At 43.8% G+C, this 17,139-nt stretch overlaps 2 protein-coding genes across 2 annotated transcripts in view; both read left to right on the top strand.

The window, feature by feature from the left end:
- smc5 (structural maintenance of chromosomes 5) overlaps positions 1-7,710 on the top strand; it is a 30,591-nt gene extending 22,881 nt beyond the window's left edge. Inside the window, exons 13-24 of the mRNA XM_029709469.1 lie at positions 36-168; positions 317-490; positions 805-974; positions 1,452-1,575; positions 1,683-1,805; positions 1,900-2,028; positions 2,129-2,224; positions 2,303-2,407; positions 2,714-2,833; positions 6,819-6,998; positions 7,096-7,191; positions 7,259-7,710. Of these exons, the coding sequence (XP_029565329.1) occupies positions 36-168; positions 317-490; positions 805-974; positions 1,452-1,575; positions 1,683-1,805; positions 1,900-2,028; positions 2,129-2,224; positions 2,303-2,407; positions 2,714-2,833; positions 6,819-6,998; positions 7,096-7,191; positions 7,259-7,390 (1,582 nt within the window). The 3' untranslated portion in view covers positions 7,391-7,710. The remainder of the gene's footprint in view (positions 1-35; positions 169-316; positions 491-804; positions 975-1,451; positions 1,576-1,682; positions 1,806-1,899; positions 2,029-2,128; positions 2,225-2,302; positions 2,408-2,713; positions 2,834-6,818; positions 6,999-7,095; positions 7,192-7,258) is intronic.
- Positions 7,711-8,277: 567 nt separating this feature from the next.
- On the top strand, positions 8,278-16,795 carry LOC115159598 (AN1-type zinc finger protein 5). The gene is made up of 6 exons (XM_029709470.1): positions 8,278-8,602; positions 14,030-14,202; positions 14,337-14,436; positions 14,614-14,711; positions 14,854-14,982; positions 15,158-16,795. Exons 2-6 carry the CDS (start codon positions 14,049-14,051, stop codon positions 15,304-15,306), a joined length of 630 nt encoding a protein of 209 aa, XP_029565330.1. The 5' UTR covers positions 8,278-8,602; positions 14,030-14,048; the 3' UTR covers positions 15,307-16,795.
- Positions 16,796-17,139: the final 344 nt, after the last annotated feature.

Here is a 17,139-nt window from a genome sequence, read left to right as displayed (position 1 = left end):
ATGTGTAAGATGCATTTTTGTCTTTTCTTGTCTAGGCGTTTTGGGTTCTTTGCGTACCTGCGAGAGCTCTTTGATGCTCCAGAAGAGGTTATGAGCTACCTCTGCAACCAGTACAAGGTGCACGACGTTCCCGTGGGAACGGACCAAACCAAAGCCATGATCAAGACGGTACGTTCCATACCCTAGAGTGCCTGAGAGGATGGAGAGTCATAAATGTCAACCAATTACTTCATTTTCATAGCTTATTTGATTTCTGAACAGACTGGAATCAAAAGTAAGCTGATCCAAACTCTAATCCTTCGACCATATGTCTCAGGTGATTGAGGAGCCCTACCTGAAGGTGCTTTACACAGCTGAGGAGAAGTACTCTCTGAAGAAGTCCTTTTACTCAGGCAAGACTAGCACCAGTAACTCTGCCGTGCGGCCCTCCCAGTACCTCACCATGGCCGTGGACGCCGAGGAGAAACGCCAGCTGGAGGAGCAGATCAGGGTGAGGCCAGAGACACCTGTCAAGCATTCACCACAGGCACCTCCCCCACTTGGAGAAAAAAGTTTCCAATAAGCGATGAATTTGAAACGACACCTTTACACTAGCAATAAACTACATTTGGCGTTTTACACCGGAGAGGAACTTTCCAAGAGTTTGACTTAACACCTTAGAGATATCAGACACTCATAGATGCACAATGATGTAAGTTGACATGCATAACCTGCAGTGATGTTGTAGTAATAACCAGATGTTTAGCAAAGCACTGATATAGCAGTACAGCTTGGAAATGAAGTGTAACCGTTGGCTATGCATAGACGGCTGAAAAGAGCATGCAGGCCATTGATGTCCAGATGAGCGCCATGCAGGAACGTGCTGCCAAGCTGGATCACTGTGACAATGAGCTACGGGCCCAGAAGAAGGGGCTCTCAGAGATGAAGGGTAAAAAGAGACAGTTGGAACAGAAGATCAGTACCAAGCAGGACAGGTGGGTGGCACACACACACACACAGGCCGTGTCCGAATACCCATACTTGTGTCCTAAATAGTAGGTTGTTTGAGTGTGGGGGGGGATAACATTTAATATACTGAACAAAAATATAAATGCAAATCTAAATTTCAATGATTTTACTGAGTTACAGTTCATATAAGGAAATCAGTCAATTTAAATAAATTAGGCCCTAATCTATGGATTTCACATGACTGGCAGGTGCGCAGCCATGGCTGGGCCTGGGAGAGCATAGGCCTTCCCACTTGGGAGCCAGGCCCAGCCAATCAGAATGATTGTTTCAGAATTATGTTTTATTACAGACAGATGCTCCCAGTTTCATTAGCTGTCGGGTGACTTGTCTTAGACGATCCCGCCGGTGAAGAAGCTGGATGTGGAAGTCCTAGGCTGGGGTGGTTACACGTGGTCTGCTGCTGTTGTTTTCGCATCTTGCACACCATTTCCTCTTGTGTGTAGTCTTCGGCAGATGGAGCAGGGGGGCATTGACCTACAGAAGGCTGAGGAGGAGACCAAGGCCCAGATCTCAGCAGTCAACTCCCAGAAGGTGGCCATTGTGGCTGAGTTCATGGCCCACATGAAGGTACAGTCACAGGTTAATGCTGAAGGCTCCAGATACACAGAACCTGGGTGGTGTAGACTGACTGCCTTAAGTCTCTCTTTATCATTCTCTTTTCCCTCCGTCTCTAGCTGAGGGTTAAGTTGAGTATGGAGAAGGTGTACATGGCTCTAGAGACTGTGGGCATGACAGCAGAGAAGACCAAGCTGGAGACTGACTGCAGGGAGGGCTCGGCTGAGCTCAGGGTCCTAGAGGTCAGGTCACGCTCGTGCACACGCATACAATTTCACACACTGTAAGTTGTAATCTGTACTCACTGTGTGTGTGTTTCTTCTTCTCCCCTCTCAGCAAGCGTGTGCCATGCTGGAGCAGCGCAAGGCCCGTCTGTTGGAGATGTGTAAGGGCCTGATGAGGAGGGCCAGGGAGATCTGCAACATGGACCCTGGGGAGAGTGCTGTACCCCCAGACCTACACACGGTCAGTATAGTACTGCACAACTCCACACGGAGTCCTCCATTCATTCTACCAGTTTTAATGCATTCATTAATTTGTGAATTTCTTCATTTGTGTACTGTAGGCCTTCAGCCAGCTGCCCGACACTATGGATGAGATAGACGCCATGTTGAATGAGGAGAGGTCCAGGGCAGACTGCTTCACTGGCCTCAGTGAGAATGTAAGTCAGAAGGCTCCTCAAAGCGTGTGCACGTATTGATTCTGCCTCACCATGTAACAACCCCCCCTTCTTCGCCAGGTGGTGGATGAGTACAACAGGAGAGAGCAGGAGATAAAGAACCTGGAGAAAGAGCTGGATGAGAAGAGCAATGCCCTGAAAACCTACAGACAGAACATATCAGAGGTACTCTAATGATGGATTAGTCCAGTGAATCAGTCTGTGCCAATTTTATCATTTCAATGCTTTAAAAAAAAAATGTCCTTCTGAAAATGCCTAGCAAATCGGTGTTTGATAGTGCATGTTTGAATTCATTACGCCAATTCTGTTGCTAAATGGAAGCCAATGGAACCAAGCAGGGAAGGACTTGAATTTATCCAAAAGAAACTCTTGTTTTTAAAACTTTCCGTTTGGACTAATGATTACACCCTAGGTTTGATGCCTTCTACAGAGATGTTTCCCTCCTGAAGACTTCTCTCTGTGTGTTGACAGGCAAAGGAGCGCTGGCTGAATCCTCTGAAGCAACTGGTAGAGCAGATCAATGATAAGTTCAGTGATTTCTTCCGCTCCATGCAGTGTGCCGGGGAGGTGGACCTGCATTCAGAGAACGAGGTAAGGCACGCCAAACACTTGGACTAAGGGGGAGGTGGACATGCATTCAGAGAACGAGGTAAGGCACGCCAAACACCTGGACTAAGGGGGAGGTGCCAGAGTGTCTTAGATGTTTGTGGGAGCTCTAGTAGCAGTCGCATAGGGTTGTCACCATACCAGTGTTAACTCGAAATGACACAACAACAAGGTTCCAGTTTAACAACGTTTACTAAACTGAATTAGCACACTACATGGTTGCCATTGCACTCAGGCCAGGTCCATCAACCACGAGACCCTGCCGCACTAATAACAGAGTGATGGCCCCGTAATAACAGAAATATAGGGATACTTATAACATGAACTTAACAATCTCCCACTTTTCTTTAAAGACAAACATCAACAACATAATTAAATGTCCAAGTATCATTCAAGTCCCCCATTACAAATGGGTTGTGTGACAAAGTTTTTATTTGTATTACTCAAGCTGCCACTTTCCATTACTGAGTGCCTGTAGGCGCACAAGACTGGATGCGCCCTTTTTAGTCAGTCCGCAAGCTGTTCCTTTGTGGTCGACCACAGAATCTGCTGGATTCTCTGTAAGTTCCTTGATGCTGCTAAACTCAAGACGAAGTATTTTCTCTGTGACAGACTTGGTTGACTTCACAGCATCAACTAAGGAGTAGTTGTGACACAAACTACAGGTAGAATGTGCTGTTTTGTCTCACCAGTGGTAAGCTCTGAGAACAGAGTTGCAAGAAAGATAGCATTGTCAATTCCATCCGCAAGAGCAAGTGTTTCTCCAGCAAGTGTGCTTTGAACAACCCTTCTGATCCTTTTTGACTGCCAACAGATAGGTGAGAATCTTCCTCCATCACCCATTAACACGATTAGATGTCCACCTTGTGCGCCTCCAGGGATGCTTCCCTAGGGCACCTTACAGATGAAGACAACTAGTTTCAGAGTCCTCTTTTCCAACATGCTGAAACTTGAGTCACTTGTTGTGATTACAGTTTATGAACAACTTTGTTTGCCTCATGAATGGTTTGTACAGTGACGTGTTGTTGGATGCCAAGTTGCAGCCATCAAACATTACATCAGGTCTAGTAACCCATAGAATTTTACTTATCTTTGACCTCAATTGATCAGCTTCAATTCCACAGAGGGGAATTCCTTTGTATGGCTCTTGAAGAATCCATGTGAATGGGTTAAAGATTCTTGATATACTGTTGCATCAGTATTGTTCCATCAACTGTAATAAACTCTATGCCAACATAACAATGATCATGCTCCTCACGGCCGACCTGGAAAACAGCTTTGAGGTGTGGAAGCAGTTGTAGCAAAGGTCTGTGAGCCACCCCAGATAAAGTCATCAACATGACAGGCAAGTACTCCAGTCACATTGCAGTCTTGATCAAGCCAATAGAAGACTGCAGGATCCACTTGTGACATGTTTCATCATCATGACTCTGAGGCGCATGTCTGTGAGTCTTTTGGGAGTTCTTTAGCAGCCAGCTCCTCTAAACCTCTAGCCACTAAACATGCTTTTGGCACTATTCCAGTTAAGGACTCTTTTAAGGGTACACACCCACCTTGATGAGACATTTTTGGCCAATGTCTTTGACTTCCTCAAACACTCAATTGTTCCTCCAATTACTGAGCTCATCTAGCTTAGCTGAGTCAAATGACGCATCCTTTGTTTCAAGTACATCATTTTGAATGTCATTATGTTTTTCTTTCTTTTTTCCCCATTGGTTCAATTCTGAGATGATCTACAAGTGACAGGTCAGCTGACCCTGTTGTACCAGAAAGTATAGCTGGTTCAGAGTAATGCAAGTTGTACCAGTTGTGGTGTTTTCCTTTGGCTTATCCTGCTAGTCCAATGACTGTTGCTGTATGCAGAATACCACTTTCTCTGTCCATGTAGTTAACAGTTTGTCCAGTTTTCAGATTGGAACAACCATGTTGTCTTAACACATGTGGCTGTTGAATGTTTTCCTCATTTGAACACTCAACAGTATTACCTGTGGCATGGTTGAAGGTGTCTGCTCCATTTCCTGTGTCAGTTTGTGTCCATATCATTGGATGTGACATCTGGTAGGTTTGTGTCTGTTAATGTGTCATTTTTGTCCTTTTCATTCGGAGGCTGATTGTCAGCAACAGACCCTCCATCTTGTTGATCATTTACTTTCCTTGAGTGATGCACCCTGACAATGGTGCCTCACAAATATCACCACACCATCTTGGCCAATGTCCTTTCCACTCTTGACAGTCGACTCGTTTGTAGTACACTCCATGTGCTCTGTGTCCGTCAGAATCTCATTTTTACATGGACTCTGTGATGTCTTTGTCTAAAATGTTTACACGATAGTGGCCTGAGGTAGTAAGTTCAAGGGTCACTGGTTGTTTAAACATCACTTCCTAGTACATCCCCTGCCTTCTTGAGAGAAGCGTTGCTTAATAGTAAGGGGATATCTGTAAGGGCTACCTCTGTTTCAATTTGACACTTAGTCTGACCAATTTTTGCTGGTATCTTGACTCTCTTGGTAGAATGGACGATTCTCCCATCTCCAAATTTGAAAGCTCTGTTGCTTGGTGTCAATCATGTTTTGTACTTCTTTCATATTTAGTTCACTGACATGGCTATCAAGCCATTTTGCACCACACACTGTGCGTGTACATGCAGTATCAATCACAAAAGAGCCTAAGGATTCAACTATAAAGATCTCCGTATCAGAAGCAGATTCGTTTGAAAACAGTGTAATGTTACACTGCTCTCTCTGTTTACATTTTCCTGTTAGTTTAACTTGTTCATTTTTTAGGACAGTCTTTAACCCAATGGTAAGTGCTTTGACAAATAGCACATTTTGACCTCCTTCCATATTTGTCTAGTGGATTTGTGCAGGGAAATGGCGCCCTCTTCTGGTTGTCTTGAACGTGACTTGTTGGTGCCTTTACTCTGCTGCTCAGTGTAATATGCTGCTTCACTCACTTGCATTCCATCTGTTATTGGCGTGACAGACGTCTTTTCACCAAAAATTATTTTTAGTACCGACTTAATTGACGCAAAAGTCAGCGCAGTCAAAGCCAACTGTTTCTCCCTACCATCCATACAGGCAGTATCTAGCAACTTGAAAGATAACTGCATCTGGGAGAACCATGTCGTACTTGCGCATCCTATTGTACCTCTGTTCAAAATCAATGAGGTAGTCCGTCATTGCAACCGAAATGTCTCTAGTAACACTGTCAAAGTTTGAATATGCCTCGTAGGCACTGTGTTTCTCTTTAGAGCACAGGATTCTGTGTTTCTTAATCAAAGTTCCCATACCATCATCCTTGTTCAAATCCTCCAGGGTTATTTCCAGTGCTGTATCTCTCGCTCTTCCCTCGAGTGATAATACCACAAGTGCTTGCTTTTTCTCGTCCAGATTAGTAACCCGTGTCCAGATTCCATGTTAATTTTTCCATCTTTCATACGACCTCTTCTCGTCGAACCGAGGTGGCACATTGTAGTTATTAGCCATCCTCTGCTACCAATGTTAACTCAGTGACACAACGACTAGGTTCCAGTTTAACAACGTTTACTAAATCGTATTAGCACACTACGTGGTTGCCATTGCACTCAGGCCAGGTTCATCAACCATGAGACTCCTGTGCAGGTGCACTAATAACAGAGATAGCCCCGTAATAACAGAAATAGAAGGATACTTAACATGAACTTTAACAACCAGTATCGTGATACTCGGGTATCGTGGCAAAGAAACAAAACATGAAGTGGATTGAATTTCCTGAGGAAAACAGTCCTAATGATGGAAACAAACAGCCTTATGTTGTCACCCAGAATCACGTATCTTTTCCAAGATATAGCACACAATATTTTACATACAGTATTTTTTTTTAAGGACTAAATAGTTTAGTCTCCTTTCTTTCCCTTTTTGCCAAGGAAAATCCAGTATCATGACAACCCTAAAAGTAGTAAGTCTGTCTTACTGGTGTCTGCTCCCTGCAGGAGGAGTATGATAAATACGGGATCCGTATCCGGGTGAAATTCCGTAGCAGCACGCAGCTCCATGAGCTCACAGCACACCACCAGAGTGGAGGGGAGCGCAGTGTCTCCACAATGCTCTACCTCATGGCCCTGCAAGAGCTCAACCGCTGTCCCTTCCGAGTGGTGGACGAGATCAACCAGGTATGTAACACACCAACTGCTGCCTGCTTAAGTGGTAAAATCACTTGCCCATCCAGACTGTATTCACACAGGCTTTATTTCTTCCTATTCTATCCAGGGTATGGACCCAGTCAATGAAAGGAGAGTCTTTGACATTGTTGTACGGACAGCCTGCAAGGAGACAACCTCCCAGTACTTCTTCATCACTCCCAAGGTAAGTCACTGCAGAGGTGGTGACTTACTAGTGATTGTTGTGGGTTAATGTTTGTGTTTTTCTCCAGCTCCTTCAGAACCTCCAGTATGCAGATGAGATGACTGTCCTGTGTGTCCATAACGGACCTCACATGCTGCCTCCCAACAAGTGGGACGAGAAGGCCTTCACCAGACGCTGCGTCCGCCGCAAGGGCAAATAGTGAAATGACCAGTTCATCATTTTCTGAGCTCTCATTTTTGGTTTGACAGAAAAGATTTGTTGACACAATCATTATTTTTTGGGGGGGTTGTGTATTGTTCCCCCTACACATTTGCACAAATTATTTAGGGTTTTTATATACACTGTTTAAATAAATAGATACTTTGTAAATACTGTTCAATATGCATTGTTCAAATGTTTTCTTTGAGATTGGAATGACTCCAAGAATAGTTGCATGTCAATTGTAAAGATGCAAGTGCTGTTCTATTTTGGGTTGAGCAAATGAATAGTGGATTAAATGTTCTTGATGTGAAGCAGTCAGCAGGGCATGAGACTTGTTTTTTGTTTTTTAGCTAATGGTCTTTGCCTAGTTCTTAGGGCATCATCAGTGTGAAATCAAGAATATCCCCCCCATTCTATCAATGGTCCTTTGTCTAAAGGTATCTAATTTGATCAATCAAAGACCATTGAGGGCAACAAAATACTTTTTCGCTCATCACCTCGAAATGTGATCACACAATTGTACGAAAGAGCTGACAACTTCCTATGCAAATGGAACAAGGTGTAACAGAGTACCATTTGATTTGTTTAACCCTTATCTTTAATATTGTAATGTTTCTGTGCTTAATTGTTTTGTTCAACATTTCAAAATAATGATCAATGACAGGAGTGATATTCAGTCTGCATAGATTACACTTTTTTTTTTTTTTTGCTACCCAAGATTACTTATTATTTACTGGCGTTCTAGTAAGCTATTGTGCAAAGTAAACAAGTTATTACTCAAGTGACTTAATTTACTCCTGTTGTGTGTTGTTGGGGCACCATGTCCAAGCCTACGAATGAGTGTTGACTACTCAAATTCACAGCTTTCCAAAACATCCGCAATAATTATTCAAAATGGTTACATTGTAGCTAACACTTCGCTTATGTGTTGCATACAGGTTACATATCAGCGACGACCGAAACTAGGTGCCCCCTACACTCCTGTCCACCAATCAGATGGTCGCTATTTTCCATGACGTATGTTACCACTCGTACTAAAGAGGGCAAAAAAACACAAAAAACAAGCGGAAAACAGTCAGTAGCTACGCTAGCGGGCGTACTTTTAGACGGAGCCCTTAGTATCTCAGGAAGGGGAACGGAGAGTCTGCCAGGACTTTTGGTACAGCGAACGACTAACTAACGTTACAGAGCAAAAACACTAGTTCTGAAGGTAAGTTAAACGCCTTAAAATATTTGCCAGCCAACTAGCCTGCGCGTTATGAAAAGCAAAGTATTGTTGATGTTTAACGAACGTTACTGGCTGTTGAGTGTCTTTGAAAGAGGGTATCGATAACGGTAGCTAACCAGCTAGTTTTAAACAAATTTAAGATAACCTTAACTAGTTATACAGGTCCGTCAAAGCTATTTAAACCTAGTTTCATTACTTTACGATTACACAATGAGGGTCAATAGCTAGCTAAATACAGACAACTACTTTTTTTTAAATAAGGGGTTCAATTATGCTAGCTAACGTTAGCTAGCTGTATTTGAGGGGATCAAACTTTTTTATTATTACATAGAAGCCTTAATTTCACCGCGGAAAACAATTGTTAGCAAGTAGGACTTATCGTCCAAAGGCTTCTCATGAGCCAGCGCCGGCCTAAAACGGCAACTATCTGATTCCGTATGCGTCGTCGATGGTTAGCTAAGCTAGCTTGAGTGTGATGTGGTTCAACTCGAGGCCACCTGCTCAACCTTCGAATATTTTACATGGTTAACGTACCTAAAGTCTGTTCAAATTGACATCCGTTTTATGTGACGGTCGCTACAGATGCTTTGGTATACGTCAATTATTGGAAGAACTACATTTGTTCATGTTGAATTGACAAAACAGGAACAAAAGAGAAAGACAAAGCGCTAACCTTAGCTAACGGTAATCATCGTGACTTAGATGAACCACATTTCAAACTAGTTATCTTGCTGGATCATAGTAATAATTACTGTTGTATGATCATTTGTAGTTAGCTGAACAGCTATCACGACGTTGTTTGCTAGTACAGTGATGCTAGGCTAACTTAGTTAGATGTCGGAATTACAATCTTCACTAGCTACGTAGCCTAGCGTGACTCAGTGGATTTAAAGAGCAGTCGAGGCCTCTACTCTAGCTCTACTGGTACTGCACCGTCTGACTCGTTCCCCGGAACTGTTGTCCCAGCTAGCTTGCCAGTCTGTGGGGGATTTATTAAATAGATATTGATATATCCATTGTAGTTTTGTATAACATTGTCAGTTGATTAATGGGGGGCTCATCAGTATTGCAGACAGCACATGTGATTTTGATAAGGGATGGGACTGTTGGCTTACAATATAGCTACCTAGCAACACACGGTCAATTTTATATATATATATATGGCAAAGCCACCGCTCTTGTCAATACAATTCAAGGCGTGTGTGTGTGTGTGGCAGTAGTTTGCAGCTTGTATGTAAACATTGCAACATTTACCATATCTCAGTCAAACCGTGAGCGCCCTTCACACGTTTTGATAGAAATAAATTACGAACGGACCCGTCTCACTGTGAGCAGGCGCTAAGGTTTGGTGACGTAACCAAACTTTAGTGGGGCTTCCAGGGTTGCCTATAAATAGCATAGCGAGGTCGTGTGAGTGCGCCTTTGAGATCAGCCTGTCACATTGCACCCTTGTGACAGGCGAAAGCTAATACCCCGTCCATGCGAGTTTGGGACAGCAAAGAACACTGCAGTCAGCAGGCATACACGTGATGGGGCGATTGAAGTGCCTTTCTGGGGGAAACCTCTGACGCATTTCGCTAGAAAGCGTGGCATGGACTTGTGGATCTCCCTGCGTGGCGCCCCTCGGTTCCTAGAAGACTGATACAAGTGCCTTAGCACTTGCTTTTCGTTTTCTTCCATGAACAGACTAGTTGGCTACGGTTAAGCTGATGGAAAGTGGCTACTTCATTTGGGGTATTTATCAACCTGCCTTAAGACTGTTTTACTGTACAACTATCCCAGTTTGTAGCTGATCAGAACGCTCTGGGTTGGGATAAGGTTCACACACCACTCTGTTCATCTCTCGACGTGATAGTGAGTGACGCAACCAGAATGATTGGTTGCTTCTTACCAGTGATTGAACACTGTTTGCACATCCCGCCATCTGTTTAGACCCCTGTCTTGTCTGTTGACCTTGTTTTGACGATAACCAGGCAGGCAGCCACACATTTACTGTGGTGCTATCAAGGTTTAAGTTCTAACTAGGTCTAAACCCCAACTGATAAGCATAGTGCTGAAAAAGTTATTAACAGATGGTGCTGAAATGGATGTTGTAAAAAAAAAAAAACTACGTAGCCTATTAAAACCCTGGGATTATCAAATCTCTGCTTTAGAGAGCTTTCAATGTGTCTCCAAATAAACCCACTGTGACATACAGGGTGAGTGAGTTGCGTTGAACCCATAGATGGAGGACCCTAGTGCCCAAAAGCCTGCTTTAGCATGGGCAGCGCAATTGAGGACTTTCACCATTTTAAGTAGTTAACTGAAGGAAATTACACTGAATTATACTCATGGGGAAACATTCCATAACTACAGATGGCGGTAAATCGGCATCCTTTACCTAATAAGGGTTGGGCGATACTACGATGTAATTGGAAATCAACAATGTTTGATGACATCGTGATGTGACAGAAGCAAGTTTAATTTTTAACAGGCGCTAGTTTAGCTTGTTTTAACATGGCTGGCACAGCTGGAGTCGGGCAGCGCACAACAGGCAACATGCCAAATTACCTACCTATTCTTATTTGCCATGTCTATTTTAATGAATGTATATGGTGCCAAAAGCTGTGCAGAATGTCAGAACATTTCTCTCGCCTCTTCAATGTCGGATGATCATGGGCCTTTTGCAGCGGACACTTCATTGTCTGGCTTGTTTTAAAAGCTTACTTTACCTTTTTGTCCCAATCATCATTCTATTTGAATGTGACTTGTTGGCTTAAGCATATAGCCTACTCTTTCATGATCAACCTTCAAATGAATCTAAGAAGCCAGTAACCGAGTCTCAAAGTTTTATGTTTTGCAAACCAAACTGTCAATAATATAGGCCTACACCAGGCTACTGTCAATAGAACTTCCAGTACATGTTACTTGTACAAGTTAAACATATAAACAAATGTTTATATTATTGTCGAAGGGTTTATTCATAGCCTTGAATTGAGCAAAGGGCATTGCATAAGCTCCCACAGCAGCGCTTTAGATAAGTGGGAATAAAACCCTTCTGCCTATTTTTATTTTAGCCATATCTTACGAAAAGGTATCTGACAAGGAACACAAGCATGTTAACTTTTTCTGACTTTAACCACCTAGAGTCGATTGACGCACCGGTGCGGACTACCAAATTCTCAAATGACATTGGAGGCAGCTTATGGTAGAGAAATGAACATTCAATTCTCTGGCAACGGCTCTGGTTGACATTCCTGCAGTCAGCATTCCAGTTGCACGCGCCCTCAACTTGAGACATCGGTGGCATTGTGTTGTCACACAACTGCACATTTTAGTGGCCTTTAATTGTCCCCAGCAAAAGGTGCACCTGTGTAATGATCATGCTGTTTAATCAGCTTCTTGATATGACACACCTGGAACTAGGTGGCAGTGTGCATGCACCCTTTCAGGTTGTTTGCCAACGTAGTAGTTGTCTTAGTAGTCTTAGTTCAAAGTCAAAAGGAAGATGTCCTCACTGGCGCCGCTGTGCTCTGACGCCGTAATGGGACAATGGTTGAATATCTATGGTTACTATATATATATATATATATATATATATATATTACTGCTCAAAAATAAAAAGGGAACACTAAATTAACACATCCTAGATCTGAATGAATGAAATAATCTTATTAAATACTTTGTTTTCTTTACATAGTTGAATGTGCTGACAACAAAATCACACAAAGAATCAATTTAAATCCAATTTATCAACCCATGGAGGTCTGGATTTGGAGTCACACTCAAAATTAAAGTGGAAAACCACACTACAGGCTGATCCAACTTTGATGTAATGTCCTTAAAACAAGTCAAAATGAGGCTCAGTAGTGTGTGTGGCCTCCACGTGCCTGTATGACCTCCCTACAATGCCTGGGCATGCTCCTGATGAGGTGGCGGAGGGTCTCCTGAGGGATCTCCTCCCAGACCTGGACTAAAGCATCCGCCAACTCCTGGACAGTCTGTGGTGCAACGTGGCGTTGGTGGATGGAGCGAGACATGATGTCCCAGATGTGCTCAATTGGATTCAGGTCTGGGGAACGGGCGGGCCAGTCCATAGCATCAATGCCTTCCTCTTGCAGGAACTGCTGACACACTCCAGCCACATGAGGTCTAGCATTGTCTTGCATTAGGAGGAACCCAGGGCCAACCGCACCAGCATATGGTCTCACAAGGGGTCTGAGGATCTCATCTCGGTACCTAATGGCAGTCAGGCTACCTCTGGCGAGCACATGGAGGGCTGTGTGGCCCCCCCAAAGAAATGCCACCCCACACCATGACTGACCCACCGCCAAACCGGTCATGCTGGAGGATGTTGCAGGCAGCAGAATGTTCTCCACGTCATCTCCAGACTCTGTCACGTCTGTCACATGTGCTCAGTGTGAACCTGCTTTCATCTGTGAAGAGCACAGGGCGCCAGTGGCGAATTTGCCAATCTTGGTGTTCTATGGCAAATGCCAAACGTCCTGCACGGTGTTGGGCTGTAAGCACAACCCCCACCTGTGGACGTCGGGCCCTCATACCACCCTCATGGAGTCTGTTTCTGACCGTTTGAGCAGACACATGCACATTTGTGGCCTGCTGGAGGTCATTTTGCAGGGCTCTGGCAGTGCTCCTGCTCCTCCTTGCACAAAGGCGGAGGTAGTGGTCTTGCTGCTGGGTTGTTGCCCTCCTACGGCCTCCTCCACGTCTCCTGATGTACTGGCCTGTCTCCTGGTAGCGCCTCCATGCTCTGGACACTACGCTGACAGACACAGCAAACCTTCTTGCCACAGCTCGCATTGATGTGCCATCCTGGATGAGCTGCACTACCTGAGGCACTTGTGTGGGTTGTAGACTCCGTCTCATGCTACCACTAGAGTGAAAGCACCGCCAGCATTCAAAAGTGACCAAAACATCAGCCAGGAAGCATAGGAACTGAGAAGTGGTCTGTGGTCACCACCTGCAGAACCACTCCTTTATTGGTGGTGTCTTTCCTATAATTTCCACCTGTCGTCTATTCCATTTGCACAACAGCATGTGAAATTTATTGTCAATCAGTGTTGCTTCCTAAGTGGACAGTTTGATTTCACAGAAGTGTGATTGACTTGGAGTTACATTGTGTTGTTTTAAGTGTTCCCTTTTATTTTATTTTTTTAATGGCGGCAAGCAGCTCAATGCTGCAGTGATTACAGGACTGCCCTGAGAATGCTGGAGTAGTCATGTTGCTTCTTAGGTTGTGGGTTCAGTATCTTCTATTGGTAGAGGTTGCATTAGCGTTCAGAAATCTGTATTTTCAAAACTCGAAACCATAAAAAAAAAAACTTTGGACCGGCATTTTATATTGAAAGTCTCGTTTTTTTAAAAATGTATTCCCATTTTCTAATGAGTCTCTATTTTCATTATGTCCAGGACAATTCAATCAGCAGAGATGGCACAGGAGACCAATCAGAGCCAAGCGCCCATGCTTTGTGCCACCGGCTGTGGTTTCTTTGGAAACCCCAGGACCAGTGGCATGTGCTCTGTCTGCTATAAGGACCACCTGACCAGACAGAACAATGGAGTGAGCCCCCTGAGTGCAATGGGTAAGATCTGCCGTTCTTCCATAATTGGTTTTGTTAATCTTTATCTGTTTGAAAAGCAGATGCCTTACAACTCCATGTTTTTGCAGTCAGTGGATTTTCTCTTAGTGAATCTGATCATGTATTGTCTCATTTAGGTGGCAGTGTGTCCAGTAGCCCCACAATGGAGACCTCGACCATCCAGAGAATTGAGGCCTCCTTGAATAATGCTGCTGAAGCTGAGGCCGAAGCTGCCAGGTGAGGGTCTATTGCTACTCTGAAATGACCATGGAAACTATTCTTTAAGACCAAGTCTCACCAAATGACACTTCTCTCGCACCACGTTTGTTATATCATTACATTTGAATGAGATGGCAAGTATGAAGTGGAGGATTTATTTAGCCTATAGCACCTGTTCTCTTTCTCTCACTGTAGTGGGGCAGCAGCTCTTCCTGTTACCCAACAGATGACCGAGATGAGCATTTCCTGTGAAGAGGAAGGAGCGTCGCCTAAAGCAGAGCTTGCAGAACCTGGTGTGCATCTAATTCATATGGGTGTTCAGTGCCTCATTTGGGGGGGGGGGTCACGTGAGTGGCTACAGGCCTGTGATGGGAGGTGGTTGTGAATAGTCTCTGGGCTCTCTGTTTTGAGGTCTTATTTTTCTGGTCTTTCCAGTGGTCACTCAGCCCACCGCCTCAGCTTCCCCTCCCAGTGCTGCCGGCAGTGACGAATCCAAATCACCCGACCCCGCCAAACCGAAAAAGAACAGGTGCTTCATGTGCCGCAAGAAGGTTGGCCTTACAGGTGAGGACAAACAATCCAGTACTGCCTAACATTGTTTCTTATTCAGTCAGACCTCAGTCAAGAAGACTGTGGCTTATGTGCCTCTCTATGATTGAGTATAGGATTCACTGTGCAGAGGGGATATGACCTGGGTCTATTAGTGTGACTGACTCACTGTGCCTTTTTGCTCTGTCAGGTTTTGACTGCCGCTGTGGGAACCTGTTCTGTGGACTCCACCGTTATTCAGACAAGCACAACTGCCCGTATGACTACAAAGCCGACGCCGCCGCCAAGATCCGCAAGGAGAACCCTGTGGTGGTGGCCGACAAGATCCAGAGAATATAAGATTTTCTCTCACTTTGACCTTGAACACTTGGAGTGAATGGCAAAAAAAAGGACTCGCGCTTGACCTGCGTTCTAAAGGACTAGTTATTATTATTATTTTTTTAACATTATGGGGGGAATCCAGTTGTCTGCAATGCATGAACGATCACATTTTTCTTCTGTTTTCTGTCTGCCTGAGCTTACGATTTTAGAAAAAATTAAAGACAAAAGAAGAAAAAAAAGAATCTTGAAAAAAAAAAAAAAATATTCAGCAGACTAGGACACTCTTTTCCAGGGACGCCTGGACCTGGCTTAATTCTTAGTGTTTTTTGGGAATCTGATTGTTGTCAAGTAGGCGGTCTGATGTGTTGTGGTTGTCATGAGTTTACTACTTTGACTCTCTGTATTTATGAGATTTTTCGGAGGAGAGGGGGGATGTTGTAGCCTAAAAGACTGTTACAGCCCCGACCGGATCAGTCCATTTATATGTACTACCAGACATGTTTGTTTCTGTGCTGTATGGGGCCTCAATTCAGGGGAGACCCCCCCAAGCACATTCTCTATTGTGAGATCAGATGTGAAGAAGTGACTTTAACAAATGAAGTCTTTTATTTTGTATCACCGGTATGAATGGTGAAAGCAGCACTGACACTTGGAGGATGGATGTGTTCTGTTCCAACCCTATAGGTTCTCATCAGATTCATCTGAATCAAACAGAATATCAGTGTAGTCATACAAGCCTGCTCCACTGGTTCATTCTTCCTGCAATGTGTGCTGCACTAAAAACCATTGCTTAGGTTTACTTGTATCCGTTAAAGATGGGTTTTCTAAAAAGTATTTAGGTCTGATGCTGTGATGTAATGTGTATTTGAAGGGGAAACTTGGCGCTGCCTTTGTCTGGCTGGATGGGAGACTGGCAGAAGACCGTTCACTTCCTGCAATTGAGATCGGGTCATATGACCCCAAACTGTTGTCATGTGACAGTGCTGATGCCCATTCTGTGATCTTTTTTGAGGATATGGGATGTTTTGCTTGGGTTGTTGTATCAATGACAAATAGCCTAAATGAACCAGATTGCTGAGGTTGGAAGGGTTAGGTCCACTAATCTTTTGATCAATATTTCCCAGAAAATGTGTGATATATTTCTGATTTATATTGTGTAGTGCGGATCACATGCTATGTATTAAACACGTCTGATGTATGCCATTTCATGGATGGATGGATGGTGGCTGAGTATTGTGTGTGTGCAAGTACTTGTGTTCCTCAGTAGTCAGAACTGATCCAGTGGACTTTTTTTATTTTATTTTTTTTAATCTTTTTTTTTGGTCTGGCTGCTCAGCTCTAGTCTCTCGGTAGGGCTGTGAGATTTCACCTTTTCATTTTAACCCTTTTTAGTTATGCAAGTTTGTACAAACCATCTTTATATTTATGTACCGCACATATAATCTTGTTACCCAACATTACAGCAAAATTGTACCATGTAAATAAAATTATGTACAGAGATATAGAATCATTTACTCTGTGGCAATTTATTTAACTAAAATCGTGGCTTGAGAGTTACCTGTTTAACAGAACGCAGGGTGTTCTTAACTTCCTGTTTAATGAGGGAAAGCTCGGTTTGTTTTGAGTCTCAACTGTTCTATTGAAAAAGTTTGGTTACTAGCTAGCTAACTTTGTTTTTTTGGGGTCCCACAATGCGGTTGGCGCCAGCGGCGGTCTCAGCAACTATCTGTCCAGGGATCCTGCCAACCAAGGATCTGAGGAGCTGCTTGCCGTAGCAGCTGGCCTAGCTGCCTATCAAGCTAATGGGGTTTTCTGGACTTGAACGCAGCCTGCGACGCGATTGTCCCGGGT

This window comes from Salmo trutta, chromosome 23 (assembly GCF_901001165.1).
Source record: "Salmo trutta chromosome 23, fSalTru1.1, whole genome shotgun sequence".
In the NCBI taxonomy this organism is placed as follows: domain Eukaryota; kingdom Metazoa; phylum Chordata; class Actinopteri; order Salmoniformes; family Salmonidae; genus Salmo; species Salmo trutta.
Note: the sequence above shows the minus strand (reverse complement) of the source record. Positions and strands in the feature narration are given on the sequence as shown.

Excerpts from the sequence above, each read along its gene's own strand:
- LOC115159598 (XM_029709470.1), top strand. The coding sequence starts at position 14,049 with ATGGCACAGGAGACCAATCAGAGCCAAGCGCCCATGCTTTGTGCCACC. Across the intron at positions 14,203-14,336 it reads GAGCCCCCTGAGTGCAATGG|GTGGCAGTGTGTCCAGTAGC; the intron begins GTAAGATCTGCC and ends TGTCTCATTTAG. Across the intron at positions 14,983-15,157 it reads CAAGAAGGTTGGCCTTACAG|GTTTTGACTGCCGCTGTGGG; the intron begins GTGAGGACAAAC and ends TTGCTCTGTCAG.